The 18405-nt window shown below is 46.1% G+C and overlaps 1 protein-coding gene and 1 non-coding gene across 4 annotated transcripts in view; both read left to right on the top strand.

Annotated features, from left to right (window-relative positions):
* LOC103186664 (RNA-binding Raly-like protein) overlaps positions 1-18405 on the top strand; it is a 215206-nt gene that overhangs the window by 155179 nt on the left and 41622 nt on the right. For all 3 annotated transcript variants that reach the window (XM_042340296.1, XM_042340295.1, XM_042340297.1), the window contains one exon: positions 3307-3382. In XM_042340296.1, the coding sequence (XP_042196230.1) occupies positions 3307-3382 (76 nt within the window). The remainder of the gene's footprint in view (positions 1-3306; positions 3383-18405) is intronic.
* On the top strand, positions 7310-7382 carry trnav-cac. The gene has a single exon. It is a non-coding gene; the product is annotated as a tRNA-Val (tRNA).

Raw genomic sequence — 18405 nt, forward strand, 5'->3', positions numbered from 1 at the left:
CAGTTTGACGGTGTTGAGGAGCCTGCCCATTACCATGGCTTCCTCTTGTTGCAGCTGAATACCACTCGTATCAACCTCTCCACACAGCCACGCACTCACACACACCCTCAACTACCTCCCCACCTTCAAATTTCACCTAAAGATAATCCTCTTTGATGGTGCTTATGGTCACCTCCCCCCTCCTTCTCCCCCTGGCTCGGGGTCAGACTCTGCCACTGTCAAGCTCTCCAGGAGGCTACCCTACGTGAAGGGCACTATAGAAATGCAAGTTGTTGTTGATGCAGGGATTTGTAGGATGAATCTGCCCTGTGCTTCTCCCACCATCGACAGGCACTGTCACACGGTGAATGTCCCGAGGCACTGTGGTTCTCATTTTATGTGCCATTTAGAGGGATTGTTGAGCGATCAGCCTGGGTTCCTGCTCCTGGTCCCTGTTCAATGACTGCTGATCAGGGGGCTTTGCATTGGAAACTGCGCTCAGCTCTGGTGGTCATCACAAGCAACAAGCAGTAACAATTCTTGCGTTTGATTCTGCAACTGCAGCCTGCTTCACAGGGAATTGCTGGCAAGTGCAGTGACTGTGTATTTGTAGACCAGTCTGTAGACAACAGCAATGTCCCACTGATAGCCATGAAACTCCTCTTTGCAAAACTGTTGCAGGATCTTTAACGTCCACTTGACCGGATGGGGCTTCAGTTTAATTCCTCATTCAAAAGGACGACACTTCCAACAAAGCAACACTGTACTGCAGTGTCAGCCTAAGATTGTGCGCTCAAATCAAAAGGTGGGACTTGAGCTCAAAGCCTTGTGAGCCAGAGGTAGGAGTGCTAATGCCTAAGACAGGCTGACACTTAGTACTCTCCAAGAGGAATAATAAGAATAATAGTCCTTTCATTTGATATAAAGCCTCATCAGGTCTTTGAGACGTTTCAAAGCGCTTCACAGAATATACTGTATAGTTTGTGGGCAAAACGCGGCAGCCAATTGCGCACAGCAGCGTCCCACAAAAAGTCATGCATTGAGTGACCAATTTTTTTGAAAGGGATTATTACCCCCGGAAAAGCAATCCCGACAATCGACTAAACAACCAGGTTCCTACTTACTGCTGGTAAACAGAGGCGTGTGTGTGGAGTAAGGAAACTTGCCCAAGGTTTCACCCCATCGGGAATCAAACCCAGGTCCTCTCGCTTGCGAGTCGAGTGCTCTGACCACTGAGCTACAGGATTCCACAAGAGGATTGGCTTCTGGCATGATTTACTGAAGAGGGTAGTCACTACAGGAGAGAATAACAGTTAAGAACGGATGCACACGCAATATAGAGCTTTTTATTGTATCAAAAATCGGAAATAAACCAAATTGCCCTGGTAACATTTGTTTTGTCTCCGCTCCAGAAACAATTGCAGTCGTCTTCATCCAAATGGCAGGTGATTTAATCATTGTCCCAGTTCTCTGCGGTTACTGTCTATCTGTCTCCCTGGATGTCTGTTGCACTCTTTGATGTGAAATGGATAGGGAGAGGATTGAGCACATCAACTCCGCAGTGAAAGTAAATGTGCCGGCTGACTGCCAGGGTCTCGTACATCTCTTACAGAGCGAGAAGATAAAGGGAGCGTGGATTAGCAGAGAGAGGGAGCAATGGAATAAAGGGAACGTGGATTAGAGGAGTGAGAGAGATGGAATGAAGGGAACTTGGATTAAAGAGAAAGGGCGCAATGTGAAACCGACCACAGTTTAAAGGACAGAGATTGCTTTAAATATAACTGAAAAATGGAATGATTGAGTTGTAAAGCTAGATGTTTAGTATATCAAGGTGGAATCTTGCCAACTCAAGCCTCAACTGTGTCTGTTTGCCACTTCATGCCTCTGTCTGTCTCTCCAGGCCACTGCTGATGGCAGCACAGCCCGGCCTGGCTCAGTGCCAGGACCTGGAAGGGCAGACCAGTCACTGGGGGCAGGGAATCCTCCCACTCAGCTCCTGTTAACCCCGCAGCCAAAGCCCTAACGGGGAGGGTGGTCCTAGCTGGACAAGCAGCGGGAAAGCTTGCCAACCAGCGCTCTCCCTCAATGGCAAGCTGTGTGGTTTTGGGACGTCCTCCCGACATGAAAGGCCCTATACAAATGTAATCTTGTTGCTTTAGCTGGTTAGATTTCAGCCGTTACCCTAACTCTGCGGGTCCCCAAGCCTTGGCTTTTCTGCACCCTCCAAGTCACACCGTGTGCCCAGCCCTGCCTTTGTAGTCGAGCTGTAGCTTATTTGAATCTACTTGCTCTGGAAGTCATCTCCGCACTTCTGAGATCAGCTCCTCTCCACAACTCTAATTGGCAATTTAATTACTGACCGGGTTGTTTCGAGTTAGAAAGTGACCTCAATTATAAGGTGCCCCATCCTCTCCTCCCCACCCCCAGCCTGTAATAATTACAGTTATATAAGATGAGAAAAAAATCTATTTACAATAATCCTCAAAACAGTGAAAACTCCTGCAGTATATAATTTTAGAACAACAATCAATTTACTTTAATAAAGTGATGGCTATCATATCACGTTGTGCCAGCCTTTCACTCTCACTGATTCCTTACACTTTCTCTCGCTCTCTGTCACTCTCTCTTTCGCTCTTCCTCTCTGTAAGGCTCTCTCTCAGAACCTCTTCCTATTTTTTCTCTTTCTCAGAGTCTTGGTGTAAGTTTCTGTCACAGTGACTCTCTGTCACGCAATCTCTCTCTCTGAATATCTTTCTTCCCATTCTCTCATGACTTTCTTTTTCTCTCTGACTTTCTTTACCAGCCAAAGAAGAATCCAGGTGCATGTGAGTGAGAGAGGGATGTTACTAGCCTGAGGCTTACTTGTTTAGCATAGAAAATGAAAGAACCACAGAATATAGAAACGTGAGCGCTTGAAAAACACAAACAGGTTGAAGCAGAACCCGTGAAAGCTTTCAAAATGGAATTAAAATCTGCATGCAACTTGTTGCCAGGTTTCGTCCACAAAATACGCAGTCACTACACTTTACAGTATATTCTGTGAATATATCAAATGCAAGGATTATTATTATTATTATTAAACAAATTTTTGGAAAGGAAAAATGGGATCGGGTATGAGTGGAGGAGTGAGACTTACTAGGTAGCTCGTACAGAGAGCTGGGATAGGTTCACTGGGCTGAGGGCCTCCTGATAAATCCAACGATCTGCACATCCAGGGTATTAACTAAAAGGCTTGCACTGAGCTCAGCACGGTCCAGGAGTGGGTGGCTGCTGGTCTAAGTGACGCTCTGTATTAATCTGTTCCGTTTGTCTTGTCGCTTTTCACAGATATAAACATGGCCGGAGAACCCAAACCCTACCGCCCCAAAGCAGGGCAGAAAAGGCCCGTGACGGCTCTCTACGGGTGAGTACAGCCGGCCAGTCATTCGTTGCCTCCAGCACAAAGCATAGCCCATGCTTCCTGGGTGACATTAAACATTATTATTATTAACTAGCTCTACCCCATTGTAGCTTCGCTAGCAACCAGAGAATCCAATATGGAATGTAGATTGACACACAGACAGACATTTTGTCTTTATCTATACTCAGCTGGGAGGACTCCTGTGGGAGGACTCCTTGTTGGGAGGGCTCCTGTGGGAGGAGTCGTGTTGGGAGTACTGCTTGTTGGAGTCCATACATGTGTGATGAGCTTGTTTAGATCACAATAGGAGATTCCCGAAAAAAATATGCCAATGACACTCCCCCATGCAAGACCTTTCCGATGACGTATAAATCACATCTCTTCGTCAATCGGTTATTGCATTCTTGGCGGATAGACAGACATTTCCTCTTTATTGTATAGATTGTTTTTACGGTCTGGAATGCACTGTCTGAAAGGGCGGTGAAATAGATTCAATAACAATTTTCAAATTGGATGGGAATTGGATAGGAACTTGAAAAGGAAAAATTTGTAAGGATATGGGGAAACAGCGGTGGAGTGGCACTGATTGGGTAAAAGTGCCGGCATAGGCATGATGGACCGAATAGCCTCCTTCTGTGCTGTAATATTCCATGATTCTATAATAATCATCAGCGCATTCGATCTTAACATCTCAAAGAGCTTCACAGAAATTACTGTAAAGTGGAGTCACCGTGTATTCGTGGGCAAACACAACAGCCAATTTGCGCGCAGCAACATCTTACCAAGCAGCCGTCAAGAGACTGAGGGACCAGTCTAATTTTGGGGCTACTTCACTGGGAGAAATTCCCTGATTTATTCTGGTAGCCCCAGGGGAATTTTTATCCTGAACAAGCAGAGACAGGAGCGCGGTTAAAATCTCATCTGATGATCAACGCCTCTGACAATGTGTCGCTCCTCCCTGACTCTGTGTCTTGAGTATCAGCCTGGACTGAGCTCCGAGCCCCTGATGTGTGGCTCGAAATGAATCTTTCCCATCAGTTAGGGCTTGTGGCGGGCGGTGTGACAGTCTGATTTATCAGCATCAAGAGATTGGTTGATTTACAGTCACTGCGGCAGGCAGGGCCTGGGGGCCGGGGCTGTGGGCAGAGAGAGGGAGTGATTGAAACACAGTGAGAGAAATGCCGGCTGTTCTTCGGTGCCGGGCGGGCGGGAGGGTAATTGACTGAGTGCTCACAACTCACAGCCATCGCATTAAAGCATTGCTCTCAAACCAAACGTCAGTTGCCTGGCTCCACACGGGTTCAGCCTCCCCTCTCCTCTTCCCTTCCCTCTCCTTTCCTTTCCTCTACTCCTCTCTCCTCGCCTTCCCTTCTCCCCTTCCCTCTCCTCCTCGCTCCTCACCTCGCTAGTAACCCCGAGCTCACAGTCACTCTCCCCAGCTCAGCTCCAGAAACACTTTATCACCGTTGCTTCATTGGTTTTGCAGCCACATTTACTGTGTCAGTGCTTCTGGGTCAGGTTGTGGATTCAAGGCCCACGTCTGAGACTTTGAGCTTACAGTCTGGGCTGACACTACAGTGTTTGCCCACAAATACACAGTGACTCCACTTTACAGTAATTCCTGTGAAGCTCTTTGAGATGTTAAGATCGAATGCAATGATGATTATTATAGAATCATGGAATATTACAGTACAGAAGGAGGCTATTCGGTCCATCGTGCCTATGCCGGCTCTTTTACCCAATCAGTGCCACTCCACCGCTGTTTCCCCATATCCTTACAAATTTTTCCTTTTTAAGTTCCTGTCCAATTTCCAGTTTGGGGTGTGAGGCATTGTGTGGGAAATGCCGTCCTTCAGGTGAGACATTAAACCTAACGTGGCTGAACAAGTGGACGTTAATGACCCAAAGCGCAGTTGGAAAAGAGAAGGGAGTTTCTCTCTCCCGGTGTCTGGGCCAACAATCCTCTGGATAAATTGGTAATTCACTTTCTTGGCTGTTTATGGGTCGTTGCCGTGAGCAGAATTGACTGCCGTCAAAGACACATTCAGTACACTTGAGAGCGGCTCCCAGTAATGTACTGCGAGACATTTCAATGTTCTCAATCCTGTATCGAATGCACGGATTATTATTATTTTATGTTCCTTGTGGGACTGCAGTCACACGTGAGTGACCCAGTGTTGAATTACAAAGTTGTGATGGTTTCTGAAACTTGAATAAAACTGATGAATTATTCACCTGGATGTAGCACGGCCAGACCAGCACTGACTGGGCTGCTATACATGTGTAAGTGGAAGTAAGTGGGGTCTCCTTCAGGACTGAACTGGCTCCAAGGTGATGTGCCTGGCAATGAAAGGTTGGAATTGAGCCAGCTCCTGTTAACCCAGCAACCCAAAGCCCTAACAGGTAGGGTAGTTCTAGTTAGACAAGCAGCGGGAAAGCTTGCCAGACAGGATATAAGAGGAAGTTAGAGGGAGAAGGGAATAGAAGAGTATGGGAAGGCTTATCACGTCATTGAGACATCTCAAAGTGCTTCACAGGATTTGTTGTCACGTGGAGTGACTGTGTGTCTTGTGGGCAAAACGTGGCAGCAATGTCCTCCAAATAGTCACAGAGTGAGTGACCAATTTTAATTGTGGGAATGTTGGCCAGGACACCAGGAGAGAGAAACTCCCTTTCAAATAGCGCCCACCTGAGCAGGCAGGGGGAAATCTCATCCGAAGGACGGCACCTCTGACAATAAATCACACCCCCCTCCTCCAGCACTGCACTTGAGTCTCATCTTAGAGTATGTGAATCCAAGTCCTGTCGTGGGTGGGGCTTGAACCCACAACCTTCTGATCAGAGGCTAAGCGCTACCACTGCATCAGGCTGAGTATGGATTGGGTGGAGTCTGATGTGCAGAATACTGGACTGGTTGGGCTGAATAACCTGTTTCTGTGCTGAACAGTTTATGTAAATCTTTGTAACGGATAAGCCGAGCACTGACTGGGCTGTAGTAATAATAATAATAATCCTTGCATTTCGTACAGCGCCTTATCATTTCTTCGAGACGTCTCAAAGCACTTCACAGAATATACTATAAAGTGAATTGACTGTTATATTTTGTGGGCGAAATGTGGCAGCCAATTGCTCACAGCAGCATCCCACGAACAGTCGTGGATTAAGTGACCAAAATATTATCATTATTTTATTTTTTTGAAGGAAAACTTACCCCCGTAAAAGCGATCCTAAGCGATCAACTAACAAGCGGGTTCCTACTTACTGCTAGACATGTGGAGTGAGGAAACTTACCTATGGTTTACTGTAACAGTAAGCTTGCAGGAAGAGGCATCCTGTCTAATACTATTATCTTACGGCAAGAGGGCCCTGTCCTGTTAATTTATTAACAGCTGAGACGTGAGCTCCTCTCTCCGCAGACTGTGTTTGTTAACCAGATGATCCTGAATCTGGCTGTAATCCCTTAACTGATAGTGGATATAACAAAAGGAAGCTCACACACACAGTCCGCACCGTCAGTGAGAGATAAAGAAACTGTGTTTCTCATGTCAATTGCTCAAACTGCTTCACAGGAATTATTCTCGAGTGTAGTGACTGTGTATTTGTAGGCAACTGGAGCAGTTTTATTCAGAGCATTGTCGGCCAGGACACCGGGAGAGAGAGAAACTCCCTTCTCTTTTTGAATAGCGGCATGGGAAGTACTCAGTCTGTGTCTATCAGAGTCCAAATGGATGTAAATGATGATCAGAACCTGGGGAGTGGCACATTGAGGAGGCGCTGTTGTTTGGATGTGATGATAGATTAATGTCTCACTTGGCTGTTCAGGTGGTTCCCAAAGCACTGTTCTTTTGCATATAACGCCTTGCGACATCCTCCCGAAGTGAAAGGCACTATACAAATATTATTTTGTTGTTGTATATCTATATCTACAGAAGTCCTGTAGCTCAGTGGTTAGAGCACTCGCCTCACAAGCGAGAGGACCTGGGTTTGATTCCCAGCAGGGTGAAACCTTGGGCAAGTTTCCTTACTCCACACACCTGATAATAATCCCTCAAGAAAAAAAATAAGAAATTGGTCACTTCAATCATAACTGTTTGTGGGACACTGCTGTGCGCAACTGGCTGCCGCGTTTCACCCACAAAAAAAATAGTCAATTCACTTTACAGTATATTTTGTGAAGCGCTATATCAAGTGCAAGGTTTATATTATTATTATATCAATGGAATTTATATCCGAGTTTCCCCCTCCCTTCCCTCCGCTCACCCTGACCATTTCCCCCCTACTCGCTCCCTCCCTTCCCTCCCCTCACCCTGACCATTTCCCCCCTGCTCGGGTCCTGACCCAACTGTCCAGGGCTTTAGGACGTGAAAGGCGCTCTATAAATGGAATCTTGTTGTTGTTGTTGTTAATTCACACTCAGGATCTTCCGTAGCATTGCAGCCCGCATTGACCCCCATGCCTGGTTCTGCACTCCCAGCACTGTCGGAAAACAGGCGGGTTTTCTATTCTTAATCACTCAGAACTGTAGAAACCCTGTCAGCCTGGCTCAGTGGGCAATTGCATTTAAGTCATCTAAGCTGACCCTCTGGTGTATTGCCGGTTGCATTGTCACAGGTGCCGTCCTTTGGATGAGACGTTAAACCGAGGTCACGTCTGCCTGTTCAGGTGGATGTTAAAGACCCCGTGGTACTATTCAAAAAAGAGAAGGGGGTTTCTCTCTCCTGGTGTTCTGGTATCTCTCTCCAACAATCCCCCCAAATGGAATTTGGTCACCCGCTCCATGGCTGGTTTGTGGGACAATGCTGTGTGGTCGTTAGTTGCCCACAAAATACATAGTCAATCCACTTGTCAGTAAATCCTGTGAAGGGCTCTGAGACATCTTGCCAATGGGAAAGGTTATCTACTAAATACAAGGATTATATTCAAATAGAAAAGGGGCCAATGTGGGAAGAAAACTGACAGCCGAACAGTCGCCCTCTGTGCAGAATTGATTTATGTATCTACAATAATATAATAATAGTAATCCTTGCATTTGATACAGCGCCTCATCACTTCGTTGAGATGTCTCAAAGAGCTTCACAGGATATTCTGTGACTGCATATTTTGTGGGCAGGCGAAACACGGCAGTCAAAATTGTATGTCCTACAAACAGTCGCGGATTGAGTGACCAAATTATTATTTTTTATTTTATTATGATCATTGTTATCTATCCCCGACTAACCCCTTGGTGGCATCTGGAGGCATGGAGTGTAACGGGGAGGCCTGGCTCTCGTCCCACTCCACACACTGCATAACTGAATGCTGTATTTTGCCGCCTGAGGCCATTCGCCCCCTCTTCTCTATCCCCCCCCCCACTGATTCCTCCTAATGGCTCCCATGAAGCTTACATGACCTGCGGGGGTCGTTGTGCCACACACACACAGGCACACACACGTCCCGAGTGAGGCACTGAACCGCAGATGTGTGTGAATCTGCCAGATGTGCCCAGGATGTTGGCAGAGGTGCAATGCGGGCATTGCCGGGGGGAACAGGATGCATCAGTGAGGCTTCAGTGAGGCTGAATCCAGCCGCAGCTCCCGAGTTTCCGCAGTGACCTCGGAAAATGTCTCCATCTGATTTCTCATTTACTTCTCAAGCCGTGCAGTAAAGTCTGTGTTTTCGTAGGCAAGTGTGGCCTCCATTTTGTGCACAGCTGAGTCCCGCTCGCCTTCAGCTACATTTGTCCTTTAGCTCAGTGGTTAGAGCACTTGCCTCGCAAGCGAGAGACCTGGGTTCGATTCCCAACAGAGGGCGAAACCTTGGGCAAGTTTCCTTACTCCACCCGCCTGATAATATTCCCTCAAAAAAAATTGGTCACTTCAATCCATGGCTGTTTGTGGGACGCTGCTGTGCACAATTGGCTGCCCCATTTTACCTACAAATATACAGTCAATTCACTTTACAGCATATTCTGTGAAGCGCTTTGAGACATCTAGAAGATAGAAAAGCGCTATATCAAATGCAAAGATTATTATTATTTTATCTGGGAGATTGTCGGCCAGGACACCAGGAGACAGAAACTCCTTTTTGTTTTCAAATAGCTCCATGAGATCTTCAATGTGGAGTCCTGTAGCTCAGCGGTTAGAGCACTCACCTTGCAAGCGAGAGGACCCGGGTTTGATTCTTGGGCAGGGAGAAACGTTAGGCAAGTTTCCTCACTCAACACACAGATTTCTGTTTACCCAGCAGTAAGCAGGAACCCGGTTGTTAGTCGATTGGCAGATCGCTTTTCCAGGGGTAATAACTCTTCAAAATAATAATAATTTAGTCACTCAATCCATGACTTTGTGGGACAAGCGCTCTGAGACGCTACCCTGTGTGCTATATAAGGGCAAGTTGTTGTTTTTCACTGCGCAATTGGCTGCCGTGTTTCGCCCACAAAACACAAATCAATTCACTTTACAGTATATCCTATGGAGCACTTTGAGACGGCTCGAAGACGTGGTAAGGGGCTGCATCAAATGCAAGAATCATTAATGTGGATTTGAAGAAACGGATGGGTCCTTGGTTCAACATCTCACCTGGAACCTACAACTGTGCAATGTTCCCCTCCCCCAGCACTGCACTGGAGTATCAGCCTTGACTGTGAGTTCAATGTCCCGGATGTGAGACTTGAACCCACAGCCATCTGTCCCAGTGTTGTTTGAGTCTGGATATCCTGTGAAGGGTCTGAGACGGCCTGACAATGTGAAAGGCCACTACGTCAAATACATGGATTATTATTGTTGTTGTTACCTACGCCCTTTAATTTGTCGGTCACACAGCCTCAGACACTCCCCGATGTATACAAGATCCAGCTCTGGCTTGCAGCAGTCCATGTCCTCTCTCTCTCCCTGTTTCTCTCACGCGTGTTCTCTCTCTACTGTTCACACTCTCCTTCTCTTTCACTCCTCTTTTCTCTCTCTCCTCTTTTTCTCTGTCGGTCATGTTATCTCACTCTCTCTCTTCACTCTCACTGTCACACCTGTTCTCTCTCTCTCTTTCCCCCTCTCACTCTCTCTTTCTCTCTCACTCTTCTCTCTGTATCGCTCTCTCTCTCTATCTCTCGCTCTGTATCTCTCGCTCTCTCTCTCTGGAAAATTTAAAAATCTCTGAAAAATTGATTCCTTTTCTTTTTGTCTCCTTTTGAAACCCATTTCCACAATTTTAATCCCAACAGTTTTGAATTTATTCTCTCTCTCTCGCTCTCCCTGTGTCGCTCAACTTTGAACCAATAAGGTCATTTCCTGACAGTGTTCACAAATCGCTGACGGGCTTCTCTTGTTATCAGGGAGGGGGAGAAGGTGGGGGGGGGGTGCGTTCTGAGCATCAGAGACGGTCAATCCCCTTCTCTCTGCTGCAGCTTTGCTCTTATCAGCTCGTTCAAAGGACCCATTCTTTCTCCTCCAAGCGAGCCCCCCCCCCCCCCCCCCCACCCACACACATGCAAACGTACACATACCGCTATCAGCAGAAGCAGACAGAGGAAAATCCCCTCAAGCTGCTAACAATGAAACCCAATTTGATTCTGGTTGCTTGAGCGTTGGGGAGAGTGGGGGAGGGGGGCGGTGGGGGGGGTGGTGTGGGGAGGGCAGCGAGAAGATATGAAGCCGGTAGGAAATTGGTTGCATTTATTTCAGAGCTGAGAGCATTCGGCAGCAAAGTTATCAAGAAAACGTCTCGCTTCAGGCCTGAGCACAACTTTACACAACGTCCAATTTTACTCTGATAGATGAGATCTCTATCGATTAATTTCACCCCTGCCTGGGCCAGCAATCCTGTCACCCGTGGCCTTGCCCAATCTCTTAACTCTGGTTGATCACAGAGTTAAGAGATTGGGCAAGGCTATGGAGGCATTTGAAAATTAGAAACAGGACCTTAAAGTCAATCCGGCGTGCTGTATCTGCCTGGCTCAGTGGTAGCGCTCTAACCTCTAATTCAGAAGGTTGTGGGTTTAAGCCCCATGTCGGAACTTGGAATCACATAGTCTAAGCTGACGGTCCAATTCAGTGCTGTGGTGGGTGGGATGGGTAGGGGTGCTACATTGTCAGTAATGCCATCCTTCGGTTGAGCTGTTAATTCAAGGTCCCGTCAGCCTGTTCTCTGCCTGTTCAGGTGGATGTTAAAGATCCTATGGCATTATTGGAAAAGAGAAGGGAGTTTCTCTCTCCCGGTGTCCTGGCCAACAATCTCCAAACAAAATTGGTCGCTCACTCCATGGCTGTTTGTGGGACACTGCTGTGTCAGTTTGCCTCAGTCATTCCGCTCATTCACTTGACTCTGTCAGAAGGTTATGGGTTTAAGCCCCCCAACGTGGGACCTTTGAGCTCCCAATGCAGGCTGACTACTCCAGCGCATTATTGCGGGAGAGGTTCTGCTGCATCGTCGCAGTTGCCTACCTTCAGATGAGATGTTCAACTTAGATCCAGTCTCAGGTGGACATCGGAAAAAAGAAGAGAGTTTCTCATTCCCTCCACACTGTTTACGCGACCCTGGTGCGTGCAAAATGTCTGCTGCATTAGCATACAAGACCCAGGCGCTGTACTTGACAGTAATTACAAAGCGGTTTTAGATGTTTCAATAGTTAAGGTGCTGTAAAAACGAATGAAGCTTCTCTGTGTACCTGTGAGCTCAGCGCATCACATCACTGACCTTCCAATTTGTGCATCGGGCTCAGGTCGCTGGCTCAGAACATATCTCGCCCACGAACGCTGACATTTGGTTGAGTGCCAACAAAGGAAAGGGAAGGCAAATTCAAATTTCAGAGCTGACTAGGTTTGCCACTAACAGTTAGATAAATATTTATTGGGTGGGGAGGGTGGGGCAGGCACAGAACACGTTGGCTGATTGTCACTGCCTCACTCATGTCTGCAGATTAAACGTTCCCCAAGAAAAGGTACACTCTAGGGGATAAATGGCATTTTCTACATTACCCACTCACCTTTGGTAATGAAAAAAGCACTGAATTTGGAGAATTTACTTGCAGTCAGATCTCCCTTTACTTGGAGCTTCGCATGTAGGTAAAGGCCTGAGGACTGTGCCAAGCTCAGTGTCTTCAGACATTAACAATTGGGCGTTTTGCTGCATTGTATGTGCACGTGTTGTGTGTGGGTGCTTAACGTGTGTACTAATGTGTGTGTGAGTGACACAGAAATATATTATAATAGAGACTCAGCACATCTAACAGGAACCTGTGTATCTCGATCTCTTTCTGGTTTTCACTACATCCCGAAGCTTTGAAACTCTCCCTCAATCCCCTCTTTTAGATCAGGCCTGAACACCTTCCTCTTGACCAGCAGAGAAATTGGCAGCCCGAGGTCACAATAATAAGCGTGGAACAAAAACTTTTAGTTGCTGGAAATGTAGAAGATCTTCGAAAGCCAAAAGAAAGTAGACAAGAGTTGCAATTATGAGGGTAGAATCACACTGCTCTGAGAGGCTGCAGAGGAGATTTACAAGAATGTTACCGGGGATCAGTGACTACAATTATGTGGAGAGACTAGAGCGACTGGGATTATTTTCCTTAGAGCAGAAAAGGTTGAGGGGGTTATGAGGCATTTTGATGGAGTAGATAGAGAGAAACTGTTTCCTCTGCCAACCAGAGGTCACAGATTTAAGATAATTGGCAAAAGAATCAGTGGGGAGATTAGGAGATTTTTTTTACACGAAGAGTTGTAATGCACTGCCTGAAAGGGTGGTGGAAACAGATTTAATAATAGCTTTCAAAAGGAAAAGGAAAAATTTGAAAAGGAAAAATTTTCAGGCTGTGTGTTCAGAACGGGAGTGGGACTAGTTGGTAGTTTCAAAGAGCCGGCACAGGTACGATGGGCCGAATGGCCTCTTTCTGGGCTGTAATATTCTATGATTCTATTCTATGATTCGTAAGTCCTGACGTAGGAATTGAACCCATAACCTTCTGAATTAGAGGCAAGAGTGCCTGCACTGAGCCAGGCTGGCACAATGAATAGTGGTTGAATGAGTTCATTGGGGATTGAACCCAGCTCTTCCTGGACCTCATACACTGCTAAACCGCCCAGGCATCTCAAGGTAATATCCAAGGCTGGCCTTACTTAATATGCAGATTCACATTATATAATAATAACAATAATAATAATCTTTGCATTTGATGTATCGCCTGATCATGTCTTCGAGACATCTCAAAGCGCTTCACAGGATACACTGTACAGTGAATTGACTGTATATTTTGGGGGCAAAACATGGCAGCCAATTGCACACAGCAGTTCAGCGATCAGGAACAGGAACCCTGGCTGATTTCCCCCTCCCCTACCCAGTGTAAAGCCCCTGTTCCTGTCCCAACAGGCCAGCTCAGTGAGGGAGGTTATTCAGAAATCCCTCGGTCATTGTCCGTAGCTCAAGCAAATCAATGGCATTGTATCTCCTGATAGGCACAAGGAGATGCCAAGTTCACTGTATCCAGTCAGCCGTGCTCCCAGAGAGATCCCTGTTCACTCTCGAGAGTTCCGCGACCCTATCACACCCCATCCTTGTCCAACTCCATTGGCTTCCCATCATACAGAGGATACAGTTAAAGATCCTGGTCCTCACCTTCAAAGCTCTCCATGGCCTTGCTCCCCCCCGACCTCCTAACCCCCTACCATCCTGCTCGCTACCTCCGCTCAGTGGGCTCCGGCCTGCTTCACGTCCCCCGCCTTGTTCGCCCCACTTCCGCCACTCTGCTCCCAAGCTCTGGAACTCCATCCCGCAGTCCCTCCGCCTTGCCCCCTCCCTCACCACCTTCAAGATCCACCTCAAGACCCTCCTTTTCGATCGTGCTTTCGATCTCCCTGCTTCCCTCCGCCCTTCCCCATCCCGACCCTCAGCTCGGGTGCGTTACTCTATCTGTCCAGCTCCTTGGGACATCTCCCAACGTGAAAGGCGCTATACACATGTCATTTTATTGTTGTTGTTCAGCACCTCAGCTAAAGCATCTTGTCTCTGAGATTGACCAAATCTCCCTCTTTGCAATTAACTAAATTCCAAATATTTTCTCCTGTCTGGGAACAGCAAGAGCAAAGGTTGGCTGGTGTTGCTTCTTAACATCGGCAATTAACATCCCATAATAATAATGCATGGATTCAATATCAAAGAATCATAGAATTATACAGCACAGAAGGAGGCCATTCGGCCCAACATGTCTGTGCCGGCTCTTTGAAAGAGCTATTTAAATTAATCTCTCTCCCCAGAGCTCTGCAAACTTGTCCTCCCTAAATAATTATCTATTTGTCTCTTAAAAGTTGTTATCGAATCGGCTTCCACCAGCCTTTCAGGCAATGTTCTCCAGATCCAAACAAATTGCTGTGTGAAAAAAATTTCCTTACCCCCCCCCCACCCCTGTTTCTTTTAACAACTATTTTAAATCTGTGTCCTCTGGTTACCGACCCACCCGTCAGTGGAAGCAGGTTCTCCCTGTTCACCCTATTAAACAATTCTATTAAATCTCTCCATAACCTTCTCTGCTCCTAGGAGAACAAGTCCCTCATTCCTGCTCCATCCTGGTCAATCTCCTTTGCACCCTCTCCAATGCCTTGACATCCTTCCTAAAGTGTGGGGCCCAGAACCGAACACAGTCTCTCGCTGAGGCCTCACCAGTGTTTTATATAAAGGTTCATCATAACTTCCTGACTTGTGTATTCTATGGCCCTATTTATAAAGCCTAGTGTCCCATGTGCTTTTCTAACAGCTTTATCTCCCTGTCCGGCCACCTTCAAAGATTTACTATATGACCCCCAGGTCTCTCTGTTCCTTCCCCCCTTTAAGACTGTACCATCAGCTTATATTGCCTCTCCTCATTCTTCCTCACAAAATGCATCACTTTGCATTTCTCCACATTAAACTTCATCTGCCACGTGTCTGCCCATGTTACCAGTCTGTCTATGTCCATTTGCAGTCTGTTACTATCCTCCTCACCGTTTACTACTTTTCTAGCTTTGTATCATCTGCAAACTTGGCATTTGTACTCCCTGTACCCGAGTTCAGATCATTTATATAGATGTAACACCGTATTACGTAGCGACTGCTCAAGGAAACTCTGCAACTCAATCCCTCCACCTCGCCCCCATTTTCAGATCAAGCCTGACGACCTTTTTTACTATGCCCACAGTCACCTTCTCCCAGCCCGATGTCAAGCTCTACTATTGTTAAATGCTTTGAGACTCTACCTTGCTTGAAGGGCACTGTATAAAATGCAAGTTGTTGTTGTTTAGGGTTCTGTTATAAACTGGGCAGCAAAAGTCCCACCTGGTCTAGATATACACCACTGATTTGGTCTTTCAGAGCAATAATAGTAAGAAAATAATAATTTGGTCACTCAATCCACAACTGTTTGTGGAACCTGCTGTGTGGAATCAGCTGCTGCATTTCCGCCACAAAATGCACAGTCAATTCACTTCAGTATATTCTGTGAAGCGCTTTGAGATGTCTCGACATGATAAGGCACTGTATCAAATTCAAGATTATTATTATTATCCAAAATTTGGCAAAATGTCAAGTAAAGGCTTAATTTTAAAGCTGNTTTTTTGTAAATATCATTATTTACAGTAAACAGACTTCAAAGTAAGGAGTGAATTCAACAATTTGCCAAATTCTGGACAGACTGAAATGCTACATAAATAGAGTAAAGCTGGGGGCGGGTGGAAATTCACCCCCGGTGTCCATCAGTAAACCCGTCATGTCCCCTGGCTCCTGTCAGCTAGCACTGCACATGTGGTTAGTCATCCCAAACTGCCGCTATGGATTACTAATCTTGTCCATTAAGCCACAGGATATCTGGTTACTCTCTGTTTCCAGTGCTCCTGGACAGAATGAATCACAAACCAATTTCTGAACCTGAACTCATAGCAGTTCTCCCACCCTCCCACTCTCCACCCCTCTTGATTCCAACCTCCAGTTCGGGTGCAAAGCCTTAACTGTCCAGCACCTTGGGACATCCTTGAGACATGAAAGGTGCTGTGTAAATGTAATGTGTTGTTGTTCCCCTTTGACCCCTGCCCAGACCATCCCACACTGATGCTCCGACACTGATCACTGAACGACCTCCTGACTCATCAATGGGACTCGGACATGAAGTAGACATGTCCCTGGGCAGTCGTGGTACATCTCTGCCCTGTCAGCCTGGCCCAGTTTCTAAGTCAGAAGGTTGTGGGTTCAAGCTCCACGTCAGGACTTTGACCTCCGCGTCTGTGAAGAGTTGGGTGTGTTGAGGCAGGGTGGCTGAATTGCTGGTCTCTCCCCAGTGAACCCCATCATTTGAGTCTGCCTATTGAGGAGCCCCGTAGTGTAGTGGTTAGACTGATTCAAGTTGTGTGAGTTTTATTGTGTATCCATGGTTCTGCTGTTCTGTAGGAAGAGTTGATTTGGATGAAATGACTGTCATTGGGCAGTTCTATTCACATGGTGTATTTCATATCCATTTTGACAAGATTTGAAGTGTAAGCAACCAGTACTGAACAGACATTGCTCTACGTTGACCTACTCTGTCAGTAAGAGCTTAAAAACTGACTGATCTCATGTAGATTTTTGTCCTCCTGTAGAACTTATCTGAATGGATTGGGGCGGAACAGAATCCACTCAACATTTGGCTGAATTTAGACTTGATTAATCCCCAAAGTTTTTACAGTTATACACAGTCTCGCACGTCCCCAAAGAATTGGATCTCCTATTTGCCAGCTCTGCAGTGTGCAGTCTCTCCTCTCCAGAACAACAACAACAACTTGCATTTATATAGGGTCCCTTCATGCGGGGTAGCGTCCCGGAGCGCTTCACAGTGGCTGTGGTGCTGCCCAGAAGGAAAGGAAATAACATGTTGTGAGTGAAACTGGGTGGTATGATTTTGTGAATGGAGAATGCCATGTCCTGCTGCATCAACACAGGGCACACCTGGACGTCTGCATCTCTGTCACTCGCTGTCTCTCTCGCTGCCTCTCCACCCCCCACCGCCCCCCACTCTCTCTCTCTATCTCTCTCTCTCTATCTAATTACTATCTTTATGTGGAGTCCTGTAGGTCAGTTGTTAGAGCACTCGCCTTGCAAGCGAGAGGACCTGGGTTCGATTCCCGGTCAGGGCGAAATATTCAGCAAGTTTCCTTACTCCACACACCTCTGTTTACCTCCCAGTCAGTAGGAACCTGATTGCTATTCGATTGGCGGATCGCTTTTCCGGGGGTAATAATCCCTTGAAAAAAAATGTGGTCACTTAGTCCATGACTGTTTGTGAGCCACTGCTGTTGCGTTTTGCCCACAAACTATACAGTCGATTCACTGTATAGTATGTTCTGTGAAGCGCTTTGAGTCTTCCCGAGATGCGATGAGATGTGAGTGACGTTTATATCTGTCACTCTCTATCTCCTTCTGTTTCTATGCCTCTATCCTTATGTATGTCTCATTGTCTCTGTATATGTCTATCACTAGCCATTGAAGTGCTTCGAGATGTCCTCTGATGTGAAAGGCTCTATACCAAATGCAAGGATTATTATAAGTTTAAATCACTTTGCCGAGGTAATTTCAATTTTTTTTCAGTCATGGTCAATCAGACCAATAACTTTGCTGCATAACATATGAATGGATGTTACTTAGTATGTTTAAGCTTCCTAAAATAGCTCCTTTTTGGCAGGAGGTTGATATTTTGTATGTTGTATGTTGTCAAGCCATTTCTGAATAGTCGTATTAATAGTCCCAGTTGCACAGACTCTAGGAGCTTTGTTTGTGTTAGGCTGCCACATACAATTCAATTTGTAGATCGATATATTTCCGGATCTTCTCTCCTCCCTTATTTCTTACATTATAATCGCTTGGGATAGCCACATCAATAATACGACATGTACAATCTATTTTGTTCTTTATGATAATATCTGGTGTGTTACAGAATTGTTAAAATCTATCTATATTTAAAAATAATGTCTGGTTTGTTACAAATTTATTATTATCATTTCCCTCCCATCTTTTTCCATCTCTGTCTGACTATCTTTCTCAATATTTCTCTTTCTCTCTGTGTG

Source organism: Callorhinchus milii, unplaced genomic scaffold, assembly GCF_018977255.1.
Source record: "Callorhinchus milii isolate IMCB2004 unplaced genomic scaffold, IMCB_Cmil_1.0 Scaffold14, whole genome shotgun sequence".
NCBI lineage: Eukaryota > Metazoa > Chordata > Chondrichthyes > Chimaeriformes > Callorhinchidae > Callorhinchus > Callorhinchus milii.